The 22,390-nt window shown below is 43.3% G+C and overlaps 1 protein-coding gene across 2 annotated transcripts in view; it reads left to right on the forward strand.

Annotated features, from left to right (window-relative positions):
- LOC311236579 (AF4/FMR2 family member 1-like) overlaps positions 1-22,390 on the forward strand; it is a 127,805-nt gene that overhangs the window by 45,597 nt on the left and 59,818 nt on the right. For both annotated transcript variants that reach the window (XM_084324265.1, XM_084324266.1), the window contains exon 3: positions 17,086-17,964. In XM_084324265.1, the coding sequence (XP_084180391.1) occupies positions 17,086-17,964 (879 nt within the window). The remainder of the gene's footprint in view (positions 1-17,085; positions 17,965-22,390) is intronic.

Below are 22,390 nucleotides of genomic sequence, written 5' to 3' on the forward strand. Positions count from 1 at the left end.
AATCATGACTCCTGAGCATTATAAAATAAAAACACACATGGCATGGTGGAATACCATAAAGTACCATAAGTAAGTAAAGAGGCCTATGTTCATATCGGTGAGCACAATTTGTAACACAAAAAGAGAGACATGTAGCCTATTTATTTATTAAATATTTTATTTATTCATTTTATTATTATTTTATTTGTTGCCATGCCTAAAATAATAGTCAAGCATAGGGCTAAAACATTTTCATAAACAATAATATAATTTTTTGTTATATGGTTATAATAAAAGCTTTTCTATACATTTGTCTGATTGATTGAAAACTTTATTAACAGATTGCAGAATGGGTACAGTACAGTATGGCTCAATACACACAATTGTTAAGGGGATGCAGACCAGAGAAAGACTTTCATCAGGGTCCCCCATTTTATTTTATTTTTTTTTATTGGTCTTTTTTCCCCTCCATTTTCCTCCGATTTTCTCCCATCCCAATGTTAGTCGTATGCCAATTCCCAGTCCCTTCCTGGTCGCTGCGCTTTACCCCCCACAGTCAGATCATTTGGGAGAGTGGAGGCTACCACGTGCTTCCTCCGACACACGTCCAGCCAATCACCGCTTCTTTTCACCTGGCAGCGCGGATTCTCATTGAGAGGGCGTAGCGTGTGGGAGGACCACACTATCCCCCTCACGTCCAATCCGCGCTTAGCAGGCGCCCCGACCGAACTGTAGGAGTCGCTGTTTACAACGACCCGGACCCACCCCGCCAGCTTCTCCCACCCTCTGATACAGCCAATTGTATCAGTGCAGACGGCCAGCCAAGCTGGTGACAACCCCGGAGCTGTGAGCTGGATTCGAACAGGCGAACCAAGCTCACAGCTCCGGGGCTGGTGACGAACGCAATCTCCGCTCGACCACCTAACCGCCTTAGGGTCCCCCATTTTCAATTCATCATAACATATATGACACACATGACATACAGATAGACAATACTGCTACATCTATACATTTATGACATACCAGATTTACAAATACAGTATTGTTTGTGATACAATAAGAGTCTAAAAAAGAGAGTATATACATTTGACGAAGAAACTACATTGGAGAAGGTTGGGTAGGTTGGGTGGAGGGGGGGGGAACTGTACATTGGAGGTGGTTGGGTGGGTGGGGTGGGGGGGGGGGGAAACTGTACATTGGATTATCGATGAAACCGAAACAAGTAGGCACCCTTAAAATGTTAACGCTATTAAAAAAAAAAACAGTGGAGGTTAAAATAAGAATATGACTTGGCCTGAAAAAAAGAGGAGATTTTCTTTTTGCTTTAATCCCTGTACATACTAGGTAGGGGTGGACGGTATAAACGGTATACGGTATAAACGGTATTAATTTGCTCTACGGTATGGATTTTGACTATACCTTGTAACCGGTAGCGCAGCTCTAAAATAGCAATGACGTCATGTAACCACAGCGCATTTGCCCCTAAAAATAGATAGAATTAGTCATAGATAATAGATATGTGCAAACTGGAAAAAGTTATTTAGGAGGCTTCGCGCAGTGGGCGTGTCAACACGCAATTGTCATTTCATAATAAACACATATCACCGCGGCGCACAGCAAGTTTCAATTTCAGTTCCTGGCATTTTTAACCAGTGGAGAAAGGTAAGAGATATCCCTATCGTTTTTCTTATATGAATTATTCTACGTTAATAAAACATACCTGGTGATCAACTACAGTTTGCTGTAAACATTATGATATGCGTGTAGTGTTTGATAACGACGGCTGCAGCGGGAGCCGGGAGGACGGCTGCAAGCAGTGGATTTGCGAATAGCATGCAGCTGCAGAGCCGCAGAGCCAGCGGCGCTTTCAGGTCAGGTCCGCTCAACAGCGCCCCCCCACCCAACGGCTGAAAGCTGTGACCAGACCTGAAAGCGTCGCTGGCTCTGCGGCTCTGCGGCTCTGCAGCTACATATGCTTCTAGCAAAATCCAGCATCCAGCCCGGCTGTTTGCAATGGGAGCAGCACGGACTCTGGACTTATTTTATTTGGAATATAATGACTTTATACGCAAAAGTAGCCTAGTTTTAAGTTAAAATATTATAAATCTACATGCCTTGAGGATGTCATTCTTTATATAGCCTGCCTATCAGGCAAAAAAAATTATTCTAACGGAAACACTGATACCGTGATATATACCGTTACCGTCTATGCTTCAAATTATACTGTGATATAAATTTTAGACCATACCGTCCACCCCTAATACTAGGCACTGGCATTACAGCTGGAGTTGGTCCTCAGGTGCCGGACTGTGGCTGCCCACTGCTCCTAAATAGTTATGATGGTAAATGCAGACAAACTCATTGTATATGAAAAAACTTACTTGACGACAAAGAAATTCTAATTAAGACTAGTGGTCAACTGTTGGGTTTTTCATTGGCCGATTGTCTTTTACCATTATGCACTTTGCTACCTTGCTTATATTACTAGGCTACCTACTATGCTAATATGTCTATTCTACTATGCACTCAAGACTGTAGCACACAATGTCGACACTGTTTGACAAACAATATCACCCTTAGAGTTGTACCCCTGCTGACTTGTTGTACAGAAGTTGCTTTGGATAAAAGCATCAGTTAAATGACTTAATGTAAATAATGCCAGTATAATGATATTTATTTAGTTTGCATCACAATTACATCAATAGAATACACTTAAATAATAAGTGAGACGCAAACAGCTGGCATAGCTGGTTGAAGGCAGCTAGAATTGCAGTTGCTAACATTACAGTTACAGTACTAGGAATTGGATATAAAATATTGCATTTGTTTTTCCCTTCAAAATATCTGATATTTGGAGCCCTGTTTAGCCCCTCTTTGGTTAAGCTAGCACGATAGCATTGGTATCAACGTATTCCTTGCGATCTCTAGTTTCATATGGTCATTATCGATCTGGCATTAAAGTTGATCGTATTTGAACCCATGAAATATGGTATAAGCAAACCAATATCTAAATTAGATATCGTCTGATATTTTAATACAATATATATATAGAATTAAAGCCCTATCTGTTGCCTGTCGATTGCCGTTTCAGGCGACAAAATCCGTTCAGCGGTTCTCGAGGACCACTCCCGACTCCCGAGCCTCTACCTCAATCAATCATTTGGCGATCTCGAAAATTATTGGACAGGGTTGTAACCAATGAGTCTGGCCTTCCAATGATACCCCACGTGGGAATGAGCGAATCAGGTATCTAGGTGAAAAGTCAGGGGCGCAAACAGGAAGATAAATATCCACGGAATGCATTGGAGGCAAAGTCAATGAGGAAAGTTTCTGCAGCCTTTTTTGATTTTATTGAATTAACTTTTGACCAAAATCACTCATCACTCATTTCTGAACGGATTTTTATTAATTTGGACATCACATTTACACAATTTACACAACACATCAGGCTATGGACCCAGGGTGTTTTTTTCAGCCATACCAAAATACTACTTCTGGACTACTAACTACTACTACTGACAGAAACACGTTAGTAACAAGTTCAGACCTATGTTACTCTATTTCATTAGCACTAAAAGTGAATTTTCTTGTCTCAGAAACTTCAGTGTCATCTTTCAAAAGAGACCAGGCTCATGCATGTGCTATAAGTATAAAGTATAGTATTTTGGTTTGCAAAAAAAGTATGCAGTCCTCAAGTTCAAGTAAAAGAATTGCCACTTTTGGGGGTGCCTGTTAAGAGGTTAATTACAGCTCAATGAAATGATAGTTGCAGTCCCTATAAGACAAGGTATTGCTATTTTTCATCTACATCATTTCATGGAGCTGTAATTAACGCAACACAAGGATTCAAGGTCCCCAATGACATCACTGGTGGCCATATTCCAGACTCTAGTTCAAACAGTGCCGTCAAGCTCCTCCCACTCAGCCGCTCAGACCCTGGTTCAAACAGTGCCGTCAAGCTCCTCCCACTCAACCGCTCAGACCGTGGTTCAAACAGTGTCGTCAAGCTCCTCCCACTCAGCCGCGCAGACCCTGGTTCAAACAGTGTCGTCAAGCTCCTCCCACTCAGCCGCTCAGACCCTGGTTCAAACAGTGTCGTCAAGCTCCTCCCACTCAGCCGCTCAGACCCTGGTTCAAACAGTGTCGTCAAGCTCCTCCCACTCAGCCGCTCAGACCCTGGTTCAAACAGTGTCGTCAAGCTCCTCCCACTCAGCCGCTCAGACCCTGGTTCAAACAGTGTCGTCAAGCTCCTCCCACTCAGCCGCTCAGACCCTGGTTCAAACAGTGCTGGCAACCCATGCTGTTATGTGAACACGCTGCACTCCCGAATCTGAATCCCTGTACTGCATCGCGGCTGTACTTGATCCGCGGTATAAAAACTGTTACTTTGATGTGGGGGAAAAAGCAGCGTGCACACAGAATGATGTTTTCTTTTGCACAACATGTCCTCTGTGCTGCACGCCCCATCTCCATCATCACCTGGCGTTTCCATCAAAACCAATTTACCCTGGATCATTTCAGGAGCACGCTGCTTTTCCCCCACATCAAAGTAATGGTCTTTTATACCGTGGATCAAGTACAGTCATGATAGCCCTCTTGAATATTGGAGGACAAATCAAGGCTGCTTTCTAGAGCTGGTACAGATGGCACGCAGGTACCTGTCTGCCCCATCCACAAGCACAAACAGTGACTTGTTTATTTATTTATTTTCAGTTATTGTGCTTTTTTGTTATAATATCTGGTGGAAAGGGCAATGTTCAATAGACTAATACAGGTTTTTTCATCACAGATACATTGTTATTTATTCATTTAAAAGTTAAATCAATTATATTTAATTCATGCAATGGTACAAATTGACAAATACATTTTGAAAATACCGGTATTCAGTATAATAAGTGTTTCCTTATTTTGTATTTCGGCCAAGAATCTTCATTTCGGTGCATCCCTAGCAATAGTGATATTGGATTGCGTATTTATTTTTTACCAGAACCAACCGACCCAATCTCGGGGTTCTGTTGGATTCTATTTTGGCCCCGACCCCAAGGTTTGTTTTTCTTTTACCTGAACTCTGCAGAATTGTGAGGATTTCTGAATATATATGCCACACGGAAGTCTTAACGTTACCCAGCCGGAAGGTACAGTAATCACAATGACCTTGGCCCCCGTCCATTTCCCAGAGATGCTCCTGAATCGCATGCATGAATAAACCGATTGTCCAGGGGTGTGTGTGTAATAGGGATGGGCACGAGTAATGTTTTCCCAGATTGAGTACTCGCATGAATTGTTTAGGGAAATCTATTTTTGAACACATTATCTTAAAGCGCATGGCAGCAGCAATAAAAATATATTACACAGACAGCCCTTTCACACGGCAGGGCTCCGTGCCGTTTCCGGTTACCGTACCTAGTCTTGAACCGGCCGGCGCGTTCTGACAGAAAATAATTGGTTCCTTAACACTTTGAGTGCCAGCAGGGGGCGCACGATTTAGCGCTCGAGTGCCAGCGCTGTAGTCAATGGGAGGGCGAGCACATTTGCGAATGCATAAACTATATCTTAAATTAGGGCTATGTGTCTAATACGCCCGTCGCTTATCAATGACTTGTTTGCAGTCAACATTGTCGAAATGGATTGTTTTTTAATCTGTACATTTCCGTTTTATACCATTTTGAAAAACGTTCTTTTTTTGGAAACGCCCAGAAAAAAGGTGATTCTGCAGGAATCGCCGTTTAGTGGAATACACAAAACACGTAATTTTTCAGCCTATTTATGAATAGTTTTCAAATAAACGCTAGATTATCGATAGTATATGTGTACTTATGCACGTTAACGAAAAATCGATTATCCATTTCCTGATCAGCACACACACACACACACACACACACACACACACACACATATGGGACACGCTGAGATATAGGTGAAAAAAAACTGATTATCCCAAGACTGGTAAAATAGGATTCCTTACCTCAGATCAGATGTTCTCCAAAAAGATTATTCCAATTCCTGATCGCCATTCCAAATATCGATTGTGTTTATTGATCCAACGCTGGGTACTGGAAACACATATTCCACACTGTTCTGCGGCTCGGCAATGAATGCAATCGGCTCGGGTTACATGCCTGATAAGTAAAATGTGGATTCCGGACTCTTTTTTTCCCCATCCATTTCATTCAGTCCAATCCAATGGGTGCAATACCATCCAGAGAGACGATAGGGGGTGGCATTTTCCCTGTTCGAGCTCAGATAGATCCCCAATGGTAACGTGAGGCTAGATTGATGAAAAATGAATGAAAATCGCTAATAAAAATAATAACGATTAAATAACGAGATTTCTCGTCGTTGGCACTCAACGCATGGCATGAAATAACGAGATTTCTCCATAATAGCCATAATTTAAGACGGAGATTATGCGTTCACAACGCTATCATTGAAGTGGGTGCTGGCATTTAACCATGCTTTACCATGTTAATGGCCGGCACTGAAAGTGTTAATGTAAAATACTGGCCTGAGGAAAAGGCTGCAGGGAGAAAGCACTGCAGTCTAGTCGATTTTGTGTTTTGAGCACAAAGTTCATCATAGATCTAGCCTCTTTATTTTGCTATCAAAGTGCACCAGATTGATGCATTTAACTTTAAAATGTAAACAAATAAAGTTCCAGGCGAGCATGCCCCCGGACCCCCCTAGAGCAGTGGTTCCCAAACTGTGGTGCGTGACATGAAAAGGTGGTAAAAAAAAAAAGGTTTTTTTTTTTACAATAAAATGTCATACAAATCTTAGTCAAACCTTTAGTATTGTGGATATTAAACATGCTGGCAGAGTATTGTCGTGAACATTTTAATTAAATAAAGAAATTCCCTATCCATAGTCGCCGTGGGAAGAGATAAAATAAAAAATGTAATCTGTGCACGGAGACCAGCAACAATTTTTTCTAACAGAACCCCATTGGGGGGTGCGCGAGCTAGGTCGGGAGGTGACAGGGGGTGCACGGCCAAAAAAGTTTGGGAACCGCTGCCCTAGAGGCACAGAACCGCTGCTGACTTTCTTTTTTAGGGGAAACACTGGTGCAGATGTAATGCTGAATCATTTGTAATGATTACATTACCTCCACACAATCTGCAACTAGGGATGGGTACCGAATCCGGTACTTTTAAAGGTACTTACCGAAACACGTCGGTACTTCCAAGTATCGATTCACGTTTTTTTCTTTTTTAACCTTTTTTCTTTTCATGTCAACGTTCACACGCACAATATACGCTTACCTAGGATTTGACTTGATTCAACAACAAAGCAGTCGGGGCAATGGCAAGCCGAAAACGGTAGAAAGTGTAGTTATTTGAAGTTTGGATTTTTTTGTTCACAATTGAGGTAGGTCGATTACATTTTTTTAGACTAAAGTACCGAAAAAAGGTACCGTTGGGTACCGGTATCTATTCACAGGTACCGTATCGGTTCAAATATAGCGATATGTTGTTGGCACAATTTGGAAAAGCGCAAACATGAACCGCTGTTTTTGTATAACGCTAAGCTAGCTTTCAACACAAACGTTTTCGCAGTAGAATCCATGCTCCACAACTGACCAGTGTTTTCCTGCAAAAACTCACACCTTGCGTGAGATCTCTGTTTCAGTGGCACAAGCAAGCACTTTCGATGATTTCAAAATAAATAAATAAATCGAGCACTCTCAAAAACCACTCGAGTTCAGTTGAAATGGCGATCCCTACTATGTGGACCTAGCTAGTTGGGACTACTAGAAAATGTATCAGTAATGTAAACCTCACTCTTGACGTGTCTGACTCGCGTATCTTAAAAAAGAATCTACTTTAAATCGGGTTAATGCTTTGTGACTCACTATGTTATCATGCAACAAGTCTATGCTCTTGATGTTGATAAAATATCTCTATTTCCATCACTAGCTGCCGTTGCTGCGAGGTGTTAACTCCCAACCAAAGCCACTTCAAAGCAGGCCTTGTTTTTCTTCCACTGCTGGTGTTGTTTCAGCTTGGCTCATCTAGGCAGATCCTTATGCTTTCGTCAGCCGGACCTGTGTACAATGAATGATTTTATTTCGGTCTTCTTTTACAAAGCAATGTACAGTAGTAGAAAATGTATAAAAGAAAGCAAATGGCCGAAAAGGTGTAGGCTGAAGCCGAGGCTTATAATTGCCTACCCTTTTTACATTACATAATTTATCAAAACAAAAGGTTACAAAAGTTTCATAGTTTTATTATACAAAATGTATACACACTTATTTATTCGTTTTTTTATATATATATTTTTGCCACGATTTTAATAGTTATGTTATAATAAAATATAATTAGGATAATAAGGTTTTATATTCATCACCTTTATATTATGAAAATAATTTCTTAAATGTATGTATTGAACTACACATTTGTACTTATTTGTCACAGTTATTCCATAGTTTTACCCCTTTAACAGATATTCATTGACTTTTTATATTTGTCCTTGCATTTGCGATATTGAATACACAAGCTAGTCTCTCTGGAAGTGAATGGGTTAGGGAAATGAGCCGCCAAGAGACAACGGGACGGATTAGCGAGGTTTGTAGCTTCTGATGAGAGTCTCGCCCTCCTCCACCCTTATGAATCAATACACACGGTGGGTTAATTGACCCGAGAAAAACAAGGCAAAAATCTCCTATTGTAGAGAAGCCTTTTCCATGAGAGATTAATGGGCTTAGTGGATTGACCCAGAGTGAGACGAAGCTTAGGTTGGGTGCCTGTTAAACTAATTAGGTTTGACGCTTTTGCCTTCAAAATGGGATGCTTAAGTAACCATTTCCCCCCTGGAAACTCGATTGCAAATCAGGTTTCAGTTGCTTTATTTCCATTGTTTTATTGGCAGTGGTAAGTGGCGTGACCACTTTTAATGAACTTGTTTGAAGTGATCCGTAGAGATGATAATACAGTAGCTGTATTTATTTGTAAGGCCAGACAACACACGTTAATGTCCCCATGGGCCGGACACATCTTCTTTAAACAAGTCAAGAAGAAACATCACAATAAATCAAGAACAAAACAAACACCATGAAGTCCAAAAAATGGAAAATAAATTAATGCAACACTCCCAGACATACCCCATGCGAAGGTAAGGAAAAACTCACTAAAACCTAGCAATAGGAAAAAATGCACCACAGGCAATGTGGAGGAGAGAAACCTTAGAAGGGCCATTCAAGGGGGGATCTCCCTTAGATGTCGGTGATAGTAGTGTTGCAATAAAACAGGCGAAACAGTTGGTAAGCATGCACACATATGTGTAATGAAACACATAAGTGCATGCAATAGCAACTGAACATTTTGAAAGATTGAAAAATAGAGCTGATGGCGGATCTATTTGAGGCATGGGGGCGGCGCAGAGAGGGTCGCATCCTCCCGGTCATCATCACGGGACGTCCACCACTCCGGTCATCACCACGAGATAGCCGCTCACAGGGAGACGGGACAGGCGTTAGACAGTTTGCGTGATTGTGATGAGCGGACATAGCAATAGATACATGTGGTAAGCATATATGTGAATAGAATAGATATATGTAGTAAGCATATTATGTGAATAGAATAGAAGTCTTAACCCAGCAATGAACTCAACGTCTAAACCACGTTGACAGACCACGGACAGACTGTAAGAAGCTGATCCATGGCCTCGGTGGTGCACGTAGAACAATCTTTGCCAAGACCCAGAGACATCCACCACCTTGGTCAACACTACGAGACAACCACTCAGAGAGATGGGTGGGGGGAGGGGGGGGGGGGTTCGGGACGCGTGAATATTAAAGGCAACCAACTTGTGTTCGGCTTTTCTCTGATTGGCCGCGCCCCCACGCGCAGGCAAGCGCAGCCGTCCCACGTCCCAAATGAAATCCAAAGAGCAAGCGCGGCAGCGCGGGCAACCAACTTGTGTAGTGTTGGGCTGCTGTTCCAACGCACTTGTGTTGGGCTGCGGTAGCAGTGGAGCGCTGCTGACTGATTATTATGTTTCGCGTTTTTATACAGTTATGAAATAATAAACACTGTTAGGACTCGCAATAATAAACACTGTTACGACTGTCTGACTCTTAATAATAAACACTGTTAGGACTATCTGACTCTTACTAATAAACACTGTGTTAGGACTATAAACACTGTTAGGACTATCTGACTCTTAATAATAAACACTGTTACAGTGTTAGGACTATCTCGAGTCACGCGTCACTACTGTAACTAGAAACTCTGGGTGTCACTGTACATCAGTAACGTTATTTCGCGTTTTTAACGTCAGCGGGGCGATGCAGTGGTTTGTCCCCGGCTAACGTGCACCGCCGCCGGCTCTACTCGGTCCAGCTCCAGCAGCAGCGGCCGTTCCTCCGTTGTAGAACGAAGCCCTTCAATGACCGCGCTCTCATATTTTGCGAATGCATAAACTATATCTTAAATTATGGCTATGTGTCTAATATGGCTGTCGCTTATCAATGACTTCGCGACAGCCATATTAGACACATAGCCATAATTTAAGATATAGTTTATGCATTCGCAAATATGAGAGCTCTGTCATTGAAGTGGGTGGTGGCAGTGTAACAGCGTTCACCCTGATGTAAAGTAGCGATTTTTATTGTTTTGTCATGACAACCCAATTACATAATCCAACATATGTGTAAAGAAACAACATATTCCAGTTAACGGTATATTTTTTAATGATTCATTACGGTATAAATTAGGTTAACTGGAGCTGTGGAGGCTTCTTGCTGAAGAGCCAGCGGGGCGACGCGGTTGTTTTTTCCCCGGCTTGTGCGCCGCCCGCGGCTTGACTCGGTTCAGCGTTCACCCTGATGTAAAGTAGCGATTTTTTTTTGTATTTTATTTTTTTATTATTTTTTAAACAAACATATAAACAAACATGACAACACACGATAAGATATACAAGCATTAATTGTCAGGGCACATCCAATGAGATCACCTTTTGGTTAGTTGTTTTATATAAGATATACCCATAATACCTGTTATCTAAAAAAAAAAACCTACACACATATGCTCAGCTCGAACCCCCCCCTCCCGGACCCCACCTTGAGAAGTACCTCCACTATCCCTCGCACCTAACCAGACACTACCATTATAAGCTAGCTTTTATTCTCTCCACCACTTCTAACCACATTGACATTTTGGATTCATTGAGACCCAGATTTCTTGCTGTAGATATTTCATGGTAAATTACATCGAGATATGTAAGAAACCAAACTTTACGGCACATTTTTTCCGGTTGAAACCAGCGTGATGCGATCAGCTTTTTGGCTACTGTGATACCCGATAAAACCAATCTCTTTAGCTGTGGATTCACTGCAAACTCAAAAACATCATTCAACAGCAATACCGAGGGGTGTACAGGTATATTCCAAGATACGAGTTTTGATATTTGTTGGGTCACATCTTTCCAGAATGCCTTAACTGGTGAGCAGTCCCAATACATGTGCATAAATGTCCCTTCGTCCCCATTTGTACATTGGGTGCATTTGGAATCTTGTATGAGCCCCATTCGGCACAGTCTTATAGGAGTCAAGTATGTCCTGTGAATATAGTTAAGATTGATTTGTTGATGATCCGGGTTCCTTGATGTAAGTCGGACATTTGCCCAGGCTCCTTGCCAATCAAAGTCATTTTCCAGGTCTGGTATATCCCTCCTCCAGACAGAGTCAAGTTGGAGGGTTTCATACGAGGACGTTAGTAATTGATGATAAAATTCTGAAACAAAACCTCTCGATGTCTCTCTTGAGTAGAAGAATTTGTGGTATCTGTGGTGTTCAATTGGTCTGTCTAATGGAACACCGTGAGACTTCAAACATAGCTCTAACTGTTTGTGAAAAAGCCATGTGGACTTGGTGAGATTACATTTTTTGCGTATTTCTTTATCACTACAAAAACCCTGTTTGTTAAAAACATCCCCTAATGAGTGTATGCCTTGCTCTTCCCATATAGGGAATCTTATAGGTCGTTTCCCAATTAAGAGAGCATTGTTATTGAATAAGGGAGTGTGATTGTGCCATTCTTGTGGGTTAGGATTTTTTTTTTGTGATTCACGCCATATCCGGATCGCATGAGTAATTATGGGGCCAAATTTTCGTTCACAGTGCTTGATTGGTAGTTTAGTGTATGCTATGTCCTTCAGTCTATGTGGGGCTACTATGTTTTCTTCTATTTTTCTCCAAGATGCTAATGCTTGGGAGTCAAACCATGTTGTCAATGGTCAAAGTAGCGATTTTTATTGTTTTGTCATGAAAACCCAATTACATAATCCAACATATGTGTAAAGAAACAACATATTCCAGTTAACGGTATATTTTTTAATGATTCATTACGGTATAAATTAGGTTAACTGGAGCTGTGGAGGCTCCTTGCTGAAGAGCCAGCGGGGCGACGCGGTTGTTTTTTCCCCGGCTTGCGTGTGCCGCCCGCGGCTTGACTCGGTTCAGCTCCAGCAGCAGCAGCGGCCGTTCCTCCGTTGTAGGAAGCCCTTCAATGACAAGCGCTCTCATATTTTGCGAATGCATAAACTATATCTTAAATTATGGCTATGTGTCTAATATGGCTGTCGCTTATCAATGACTTCGCGACAGCCATATTAGACACATAGCCATAATTTAAGATATAGTTTATGCATTCGCAAATATGAGAGCTCTGTCATTGAAGTGGGTGGTGGCAGCTTACTAACAGTAGCGATTTTTATTGTTTTGTCATGACCAAACATAATCCCAACATAGATAGGAGGTGTACTACTGTATGTCAAATGTCGGTCATGTGGTGGAAGAGTTTAGCACAGTCGCACAACAGAACACCAGTGTTTCTAGTAGATATGTTTATACATATATATATACATACATATATGCGCATGCGCAGCCACTCTGCCGCGACTGCCGCGTCTCTCTTGTCTCTCTTGCCGCAAGGCCGCGTGCTAGTGGATTGATTGGCCGTGTGGCCAATCAGAGAAACGCTGAACGAAAAGCTGAACACAAGTTGGTTGCCTTTAATATTCACGCGTTCGGGACAGGGGTTAAGAGAGTTCCCATGTTTGTAGTGGGCGCAGATGGAGCAATAAATACATGTAGTGAGCATATGCATACATGGTGACAGTAGGGGTGGGCGATATATCGAGTATACTCGATGTATCGCGGATTGTTCTACCCGAGATGTAGTACTGTACTATATCGCGAACATCGAGTATTAGTTTATATGGCGCCGCCCGCGGCCGAGAGACACTCAGTGCTTTCCTCGAGAAGGGACGGCGGAGCTATAGGCTAACGTTAGTGTACTGGTCCCGAGTGTAGCAGGGACGGCGGAGCTATAGGCTAACGTTAGTGTAGTCAGGGCTGTACAGTGCGATATAATGTTGCGTTTGTAATTTCATTAGACAGACCAGCGCGGACCTTTAATAACATGCAATTTAATTGACACAAGCAATGAGCTAACGGTAGCTGCTAACCAAGGTATCCATTAGGATTATGCTAAGCTAACTAGCGATAGCTGCTAACCCTGGAAAACGGTCAAAGCGGACTCCACAAGACTAGTTCCATTCGTGAGGAAAGGGTGTGGGTTATATTGACAACGCTTGACAACAGAAGTTTAAACATAACTTCATATTTATTGGTTATTCGTTTCTGTATATCATCCAATTTCCATCTCCGTGTGTCTCCATCTCCATCTTTCTGTTTACATTCGAGTGTGACGTCATCACCTACGGCAGCTTAGATGATCAAAACGCGAACCTAGAACAAAACCCGAGGGGGCGGGGGGCTGGCTCTCTTGTTCATTCTCGCCCCCTCTCTCTCTCTCTCTCTCTCGCTCTCTCTCTACATTCAATGATTTAAAGTAGCCAAACGTTACAGACGGTATAAATACTAACTGGATAGTTGATGATATAAACATTTAATTTCATTATCTGAAATATTCTAAAATCATTAAGTCTGCTATAAGCCATTATACCTTTGTGTGTGATTATTATTTTCTCACAGTAGTGTGTGTGTATATATATATATATATATATATATATATATATATATATATATATATATATATATTCATATGTGTGTGTGTGTTTGGCTAAAGTGGATAGAAAACACAGTACTGTGCAAAAAAAAGGCACCCAAGAGTTTTTATATAAATGGTCTTAGATGTAAATTTTTTTTTTTATTAGTGCGTCAGTAGACTACTCTAGTACATTTTCATAAAATTATTTTTTAAAGCATCTTCATGGTTTAATAATGCAAACATATGTTGCAGGGACTTATTATAATCATCATATTGGTGTGACTGTATGCATCAAAGGGTTAAATCAAGCATTTTTAAGTGCTTTAGAGGAAATGTCAAAATATCGCGATATATATCGTGTATCGCTATATGGCCAAAAAATATCGCGATATCATTTAGAGGCCGTATCGCCCAGCCCTAGGTGACAGTAGAATCAAAGTATATAAGAAAATTGTGAAATTTAGTAATAGATAGAACTAAGAACTACTGCAAGTGTATGTATACAGGATGAGATACAAGACAATGGCTCAGGGCCATATGCCCCGGGGGGCAGGAGAGACCACTCGGAATTGGTCAGGGCAGAGCAGGTAAGGCTCAGCGCTGCAGGCCAGACGGAAGGCGGTATGAAGCTGTTCCATCGGACCGGTTGAGACGGAGACAGGTTAAAAAGGTTCTCCCATGTCTGCAGAAAAGCAGACATGGGAGAAAATTAGGGCTGCACGATTTTGGGATATAATCTAATTGCGATTTTTGAAAGGGGAATCCTCCACACACACATCTTTATCAAGGATGGACAAGAATAACTGGACAGGCTTTAGAACGACAGCACATGAAACTATCAAGAATAAAACAGGATATAATACAAATGATAGTTGAATTGTTATACACCTGATTGTGACTTTATGAAGCCCTTTCACACTTGAGACACTTTTTCAACAAAGTGATAGGGATACGAGTAGATGGTGCAGGAAGGGAGGATGGCACCAGAAGGGGTGATATTACAGGGGAGGAAACTAACTTTTTGGCTTACCAGCCAACTGGCGAGTAGATGATTTTTTTTACCAGCCAAACTGATTTTTTACCAGCCAAAAATAAATCGCTAATTGTGATAATTACTTCTTTGTATGTCTTCGTCTAAATTGATTTTCAATCATAGTAATAATAATCACACCGTGTCTCTACTCTTTAAAATGTTTATTAGCATAAAACATTAATAAGTGTCTCTACTCTCCACAATATTAGCATACAACATGTATTAATCACACTGTCTCTACTCTTCAAAATATTAGGATATCACATATTAACATGAAAGAGGGAACTATTCTGGACTGGGTTGGGCTGAACTGGGCCGTGAAAGATGCTGGGCTGGGTTGGGCTGAACTAGGCAGTGAAAGATGCTGGGCTGGACTGGGTTGGGCTGAACTGGGCCGTGAAAGATGCTGGGCTGGACTGGGTTGGGCTGAACTAGGCAGTGAAAGATGCTGGGCTGGGTTGGGCTGAACTAGGCAGTGAAAGATGCTGGGTTGGGTTGGGCTGAACTAGGCAGTGAAAGATGCTGGGCTGGTCTAGGTTGGTTGGGCTGGTCTAGGTTGGGTTGGACTGGGTTGGGCTGGTCTAGGTTGGACTGGGTTGGGCTGGTCTAGGTTGGACTGGGTTGGGCTGGTCTAGGTTGGACTGGGTTGGGCTGGTCTAGGTTGGACTGGGTTGGACTGGGTTGGGCTGGTCTAGGTTGGACTGGTCTAGGTTGGGCCGTTGGACTGGTTTGGGCTGGTCTAGGTTGGACTGGGCTGGGCAGTGAAAGAACCAAGCATTTCACTGTAATGTAATAGCTAAATAAAACAACTTGAACTTGACTTGTTACATTTGCACTCTGGTTGGATACCAAACGTATTCGGGTTGTACTGTACTTGTGCTGTATGATGACAATACATTGGAACCGAATCTCATGACAAGTTGACAACGCTAGGGGTTCAGCAGGTGTATTCTGAATGCCAAGTGTATGACAACATCACCGTTGTGAAGGGCATATGGGCGAGTGGTGATATGGGGGGAAACCCGGTAATAATAAAATGTCACTCGGCTGCATTTAAGCAAAGCCGCTCAGTATAGTCCACTATGTTGAATGCGCGTTATGGTAGCTTGATGCTAGGTAGCTAGCCGGCTAATGCTGGTTAGCCTCACGTCCACTTGTCATTCTCATCCGACTCGAAGGAGAACGTCGTGTGATGTTGTTCGTCCCCATGTCAGACCGCACTGATATCCCAAAGCGACGACTCTACATCCAATTATTTTCATCCACAATGTGTTTTTGTCTAAGTGTGTCTACGTTGTCAAGCCGGTGACAGGAGTTTGTAGGTCTGCGCGCAGTGATCTGTCCACTTCCCCTAGATGCGCGACATCTTCTAGAAAACGAGTGTTCATTGGAGGAGCTTAGAGCGCATCTGTACAACGATGATGTTCATTGGTTATGGTCGGATTATTATGAGGCACAAATGGGAAGAATCAAGGGGGGAGTCAGATTTCGGCTTGTGCCAGTGAGCGAATCAACAGATTGCAGAATGATTTTTTTGTTTTGTTTTGTAATTACTAGTACTCGCCAGACTGGCGAGTGCTCTTCATGAATCACTCGCCAAACGTAAAAAATACTCGTATTTGGCGAGTAAAGAGGCCTAATTTCCTCCCCTGGTGATATACAGATGCTCATTGTGCAGGAAATCTCCAGATGGTCAATGGATAAGAAACATCTAGTAAAATCCAGCTCCTGTCCCAAGGTCATTTAAAATCCAGCTCCTGTCCCAACTTAGGTTTAGTTGCCTAGAGTTTCCAGGCAGGAAAACCCATATTAAGAGCAATACTTTCATTGGCCGGACAGGGGCAGGAAGTGACGTACGCCCACGTGACCTTCATCCACGATTGAACTTTTAACTTAGTCTAAACCATCTTTCTGTCATTTGGGGGGGTGATAACATTGTGGTTTATCTTTTCCCCTAAAGCTAGCGCAATCTGTCGATCTCCCAACGAACCTGCTTGAATAAGTCTTCACAGCACTGCAGAATCTTGGTAGGCTAACGTTCCTCCCTTCTCTTTTCTTTTCCAGACGAGCAAAGGGGATGAGCTGTCCAGCCGCATTCAGAAGATGCTTGGTAATTACGAGAATGTGAACAATCCCCACCCCATCTCGGATGGCCTCACCAAGGACCCTTCGTGCGGTTCCACTCATGTGACGTTCTCGCGGTCCTCCCAGGGCCGACCCGCCCACACGGACAAGTCTGCTAAGCCTCCATTCCACAACCACGCCCAGTATGGGTTGGCGCAGACCCACGGCGGTAGCCACTCCTCTCAGATCCAGAGGAAGCCCCCCGTTCCCGAGTACCATAACCATCATGGGCCGTCGTCCACCTACTCCCGGGCTTCCCTGAGCCACAGCCAGGGGGACCAGCTCAGCCCCTCGGACCCCCACCAGAGGAAGGGCGAGGCCTGGCCAGACCTCATGGAGTGTGCCAGCCTTCCCCCAGTGCTGTCCGCCCTGTCCCCGCCCATCGAGCCCCTCTCCCCCCTACATTCCAGTGACCCCAGCGACTCTGAGCCCCAAGACACGGATGACAACAAGGACAGCCCCACCAGGCACCAGCACCACCGGGGCTTCCCGGATCACCCCCCCGAGTCCCCCGGCAGTGCCATGGACGTCTCCCCGTTAGACTCCCAGCGCTCCCCCAGGGACACGCCTCTGCCCCTGGGCAACGAGGGTGCCGCTCTGCCCTCTCAGACTTTCCCTCCTCTCCTGTCCTCCAAGGTGCCCAACATAGTCATGACCCAGAAGCCCACGGCCTATGTGCGTCCCATGGACGGACAGGATCAGATGGTCAACGAGTCCCCCGAGCTGAAGCCGTCTCCGGAGCCCTATGAAACCTTGCCGGACCTGAAGAGCAGCAAGCCTAGCCTGTCCAAACTGAAGATGCCATCGCAGTCTTTAGAGGTAAGCATTTCAAGGTTAGATCTACTCCACTGTGGTCATGTGGATGCCTGGTCAGCCAGGGTCAGAGTACTGTATACTTAACATGATATAGATATAGTTCCCCTGACTAACACAGTCTCATCAAAAAACTTAAACCACAAACCACAAAAAAGGTCCATACTGTACGTTGTTATAGCTGTAAGTAATATATGTACTTATTGTACAAATAATATAGTTACATTTTGTATCGGCAAAAGTCCAAAACAAACTGTGACTCACAATAATTGTGGTCACGGGCAAGTGCGCTCACCACTAGACTAAGCCACCCACCCACCCCTATACAAACGCAGCAATACTAATATGATGGTGGTTTGTTTTAATATTTAACGGTTATGGTTAAGATAGAAAGTTAGGGTTATGGTTAGTTTAAGGTAACCATGTGGTTAGGGTTTGGGCAAGGCTATCAGAAAAGTGTGACTTGGTAGCCTTGAGGTAAAGGCACTTGCTTCCCATGTGATGGTCCCAAGTTTGTTCCCCAGCAAGGGAACTCAAGCATTTTCTAAAAACATTGGAAGTTATAAAATATTTTTAATATGTAATATATGTACTTGTAAATATGTCGATATATAACTTATTTGTTATATGTACACATTGTACATTTTCGTAAATACGTCAATATATTACTTATGTACAATATCTACCTTTTTCCTGCTGTCAATAAGTAGGCTACTTTAGTTAAATTTTTTAAGTGAGATCGGGCTGCCCTAACACTGCCTCAATACAACTAGGTGGTCAATCACAACAGTTATGGTGGATGATGGAGAAGAACTGGACAGGCTTGAGAACGACGGCACTGAAACCAGTCCATAAAACTATCAAGAATAATAATAAGAATAAAGGAATAAGAATAATTATACAAATTATAGTTTAATAGTTATACACCTGATTGTGACTTTATGAAGCCCTTTCACACTTGAGACACTTTTTAGGTGTACTGTAGGCTGATATAGTCACCCAGTTGATTGAACAAACCAAAATTATAGGGATACCAGTAGATGGCACAGGAAGAGAGGATGGCACCAAAAGTGGTGATTGAAAAAACCTTTTTATCGAATAAAAAACAACCAGACCAGCGGAGCCCTCCTGGAAGAATCCCACCACCGTGAGCCATCAAAGGCTGGCCACCTGAGAGGTAAGCAGCATCTTTTGCATTACACCCTCATATTGCTCCCGGGGGAGGGACCCAACTGGAGCCCTGCCGCTTCTGGTAGGACTCTTAAGCTCTACAATCCAAAGAACCTATTTCATTCAAATTCTGAAAACTGTTAAAGTAATGGTCAGACAAACAAATAATAAGTGATTTCCTGCATTGATTATCTGTGACTAACATGCATGCGCTGGTTGAATACTTTTGAAGTGAATATTGTGTGAAGAATTGAATAGGTTGGAAGTGCAGAATAAGAGAAGCGTGCTAGGCAGATGGCAGAACCTAGGCATTGTTGGGATGTTTTTGTGTAACTGTGGCGGCAGAACCTACAAAGGAATTGGTCCAGTTAGGGTGGTCTGTAAGTGGACACCATAACAGGATACGGTGAACCTTTTTGCTGGACAGGGACGCTTGGAAACGGTTGTTGGAACTGGAACTGTTGATGCTCGATATTAATGCTTGATGATAATGTGTATATGTTTGACTGCCTGATAAACTACATATAGACATTTAGAATTGACTATTTGCTCACAAGGCTTATGTCTACCCTTGCCTGGGGCAATACGTCTGTGGGAGTGGATCAGGGAGTCCCCCGCAAGGTGAAGCGACGGTTGGGGAGTGGTAGTTCATGTCCGTTGGGGGACCTTCTCTAAGCTTAACGTAGATAAGCTGCGACTGAGGAATCCAGAAATCGCCTGGCCGACTGATCTGAACTCTGCAGGGACAATAAGCTAAGCAGTGATTCAGGACTAAACGCTGCCTGTTTCTCTAGCGTGGCTGTGCCCTGCGCGATTGTAATATGGTTGGCTTAGGGAGAGGAGATCCATTCGACTGCAGCACAAAATTCCTCTGCCAATGTGGCATAGCTGGTGAAAGAAGAGTGTGCTGTTCCTCTGGGATTTTTTGATCTCAACCAGCCTGAAAGCTGTGGGTGGTGGTCCCTGGCGGGGGTGGATAGTGGCACACCCCAAAGGCTGTAGAACATTTAGCCGAGAGGGTGGCATGGGGGCTGGGCCGTGGTGGGGGGGCTGTTTGGGATGCTTGCATTGTGGGGGATTGCTGGGAGTGGGTTAGCTGGGACCGGTCCCAAGGCCTGGTCTCTATCTAATCTGGCAGGGTTGTTGTGTGAAAAGTGAATGTGTGAGAGTGGCTAAACAACTATGAGGGATGGAGACTTGAGAAATTAAGACTTGACTTATGTAGACATGTGGAGAATCCTAGTACTGGAGTGTAGACACCTATTTGAACTAGAGGCGAGAGGAATCGGAGGGAGTGATTTATTACCCGAACTCAAACAGGCAGCATTACAGGCAAGCGTTGAAAGACACCTGGCCACGCTGAATATATTTTATAATAGGCTAGAAAGAGGCAGAGAAAGTCTCAAAGGGGGGTGTCGGCTGTCTATTGATGGTAGGCGAACCAGAGGAATGGTCGACTCCGGGGCAGCCTACACGTGGTTCTTGGAGATGCTACACACCTACCCTTGTCGGGCAGTTTTGTCAAGACAGTGGGATTTTCGGGTCGGAGACAGCTGGTGTGAACAGCCGGCCCCACATAACGTTGAGGGTAGGCCTGCCGCGATAAGCAATAAATCGATTAATTGACGCGATAATTAAAATGAATGCAATGATTTTGACGGGCGCGATTAATTGCTATTTGCGCGTTTGTTTTAATGAGGCGGAACCAGTGCCCCTTGTCAGTCACTGTCCGTGTTGGGAGGCGGGCCGCTGGCTTTACTACAGAGCACAGCACAGGAGCTCCGTGGGGCAACGCCACATAGCTTAACTACATTTCTCAATAGTGTTGCTCCTTCTAACCAAGTAGCGTTATTTGTAGTGTAACGTTAGAATAACACAGAATAACGTTAATACAATTAAATGCATCATTGTTTACAATGAACGGGTGGGGCTAGTCAAAGGACTGGAGACGGGGACAAGTTAAACATGAATTAATTTATTATAACAGGTCGTTTTCGAGTCGTGCTGCAGTGCCTACGCACCACAGCTATTCTATTATATACTGCTTTGACGCTTCCTCCTCATCGTTGATTGCCTGTAGTAGCTGCATCTAACGTTAGTAGCTAACGTTAAAACAAAAAAACACAGAACCGGACGAGACAAGTTGTCGGCTAGGATAATCACAACAATACTTCCGGTCCGGTCGGTGGCCTTCAAAATAAAAGTCTTAAACACCGGAAAAGACGGAGCGGTGGGCTTCAAAATAAAAGTTTTGGGAAATACATTTCTCAAAAAAATTCTCTAACCGGTCGCAATAATATCGCTTATCGCGATATTTTTGGGGGCAATTAATCGCCCAGCAAAATGTGTTATCGTGGCAGGCCTAGTTGAGGGTAACTAAAAGACTATCATGCCAGACAGCAAGACCAATTGCTAATACCCCACTCCTGCCTGTGATGAAACTGGACAGCTCTTACAGATGCATAGTACAGATACATAGGAGACCACAGAGCTGTGAATGAGGTAATGGAAGATTAGGCGACTGATGTCCCCAACCCTCACACAATACCACTAGGGATGGGTACCTTTCACATTTGAACCGATACCGGTACCGGTACCTGTGAATCGATACCGGTACCCAACGGTACCTTTTTCGGTACTTTAGTCTCAAGAAATTTAATTTACCTACCTCAGTCGTAAAAAAAAAAATCCAAACTTCAAATAACTACAATTTCGACAGTTTTCGGCTTGCCATTGCTCCGACTTCATAGTCCAAGAGTGACTAACCAGTTAATTCCTACATACTGTAGTTTGTGCACTATTACACGCTAAACATCGCCCCTTTCCAAAATAATCCAGTATTTTTTCATAGATCGTGAGATATGACTCGTTATGCATTATGCCCAATCATTCTGGTTGCTCGCCTGAAACCCCAAATACTTCCAAATCAAAGGTATATACCATGTACTAGGGATGCACCGAAATTTCAGCCACCGAAAGTTTTCGGCAGAAAATGGCCTTTCGGCTTTTGGCCGAAAGAGTTTTTTCACCGAAAATATATCACCGAAAAAACAGCCTGTAACCTAACGCGTGTTGTTGTGATGATGTCATCAAAACGCGGGTTCAGTCATTACATGCGCAAACGTGAGCTCTTCAGTCCTGCGTTCTGCAGCCTGTGTGATAACTCCTCTTGGGACTCGGGAGGCGTGCTGTGTCTATGTAAACTCTGCGCGCAACGAGTCCAATAAATGCGTCTTTAACATGCTTTATAGTTTATATCCTT

This window comes from Notolepis coatsorum (genome assembly GCF_963971535.1).
Source record: "Notolepis coatsorum genome assembly, chromosome: 11".
Taxonomy (NCBI): Eukaryota; Metazoa; Chordata; class Actinopteri; order Aulopiformes; family Paralepididae; genus Notolepis; species Notolepis coatsorum.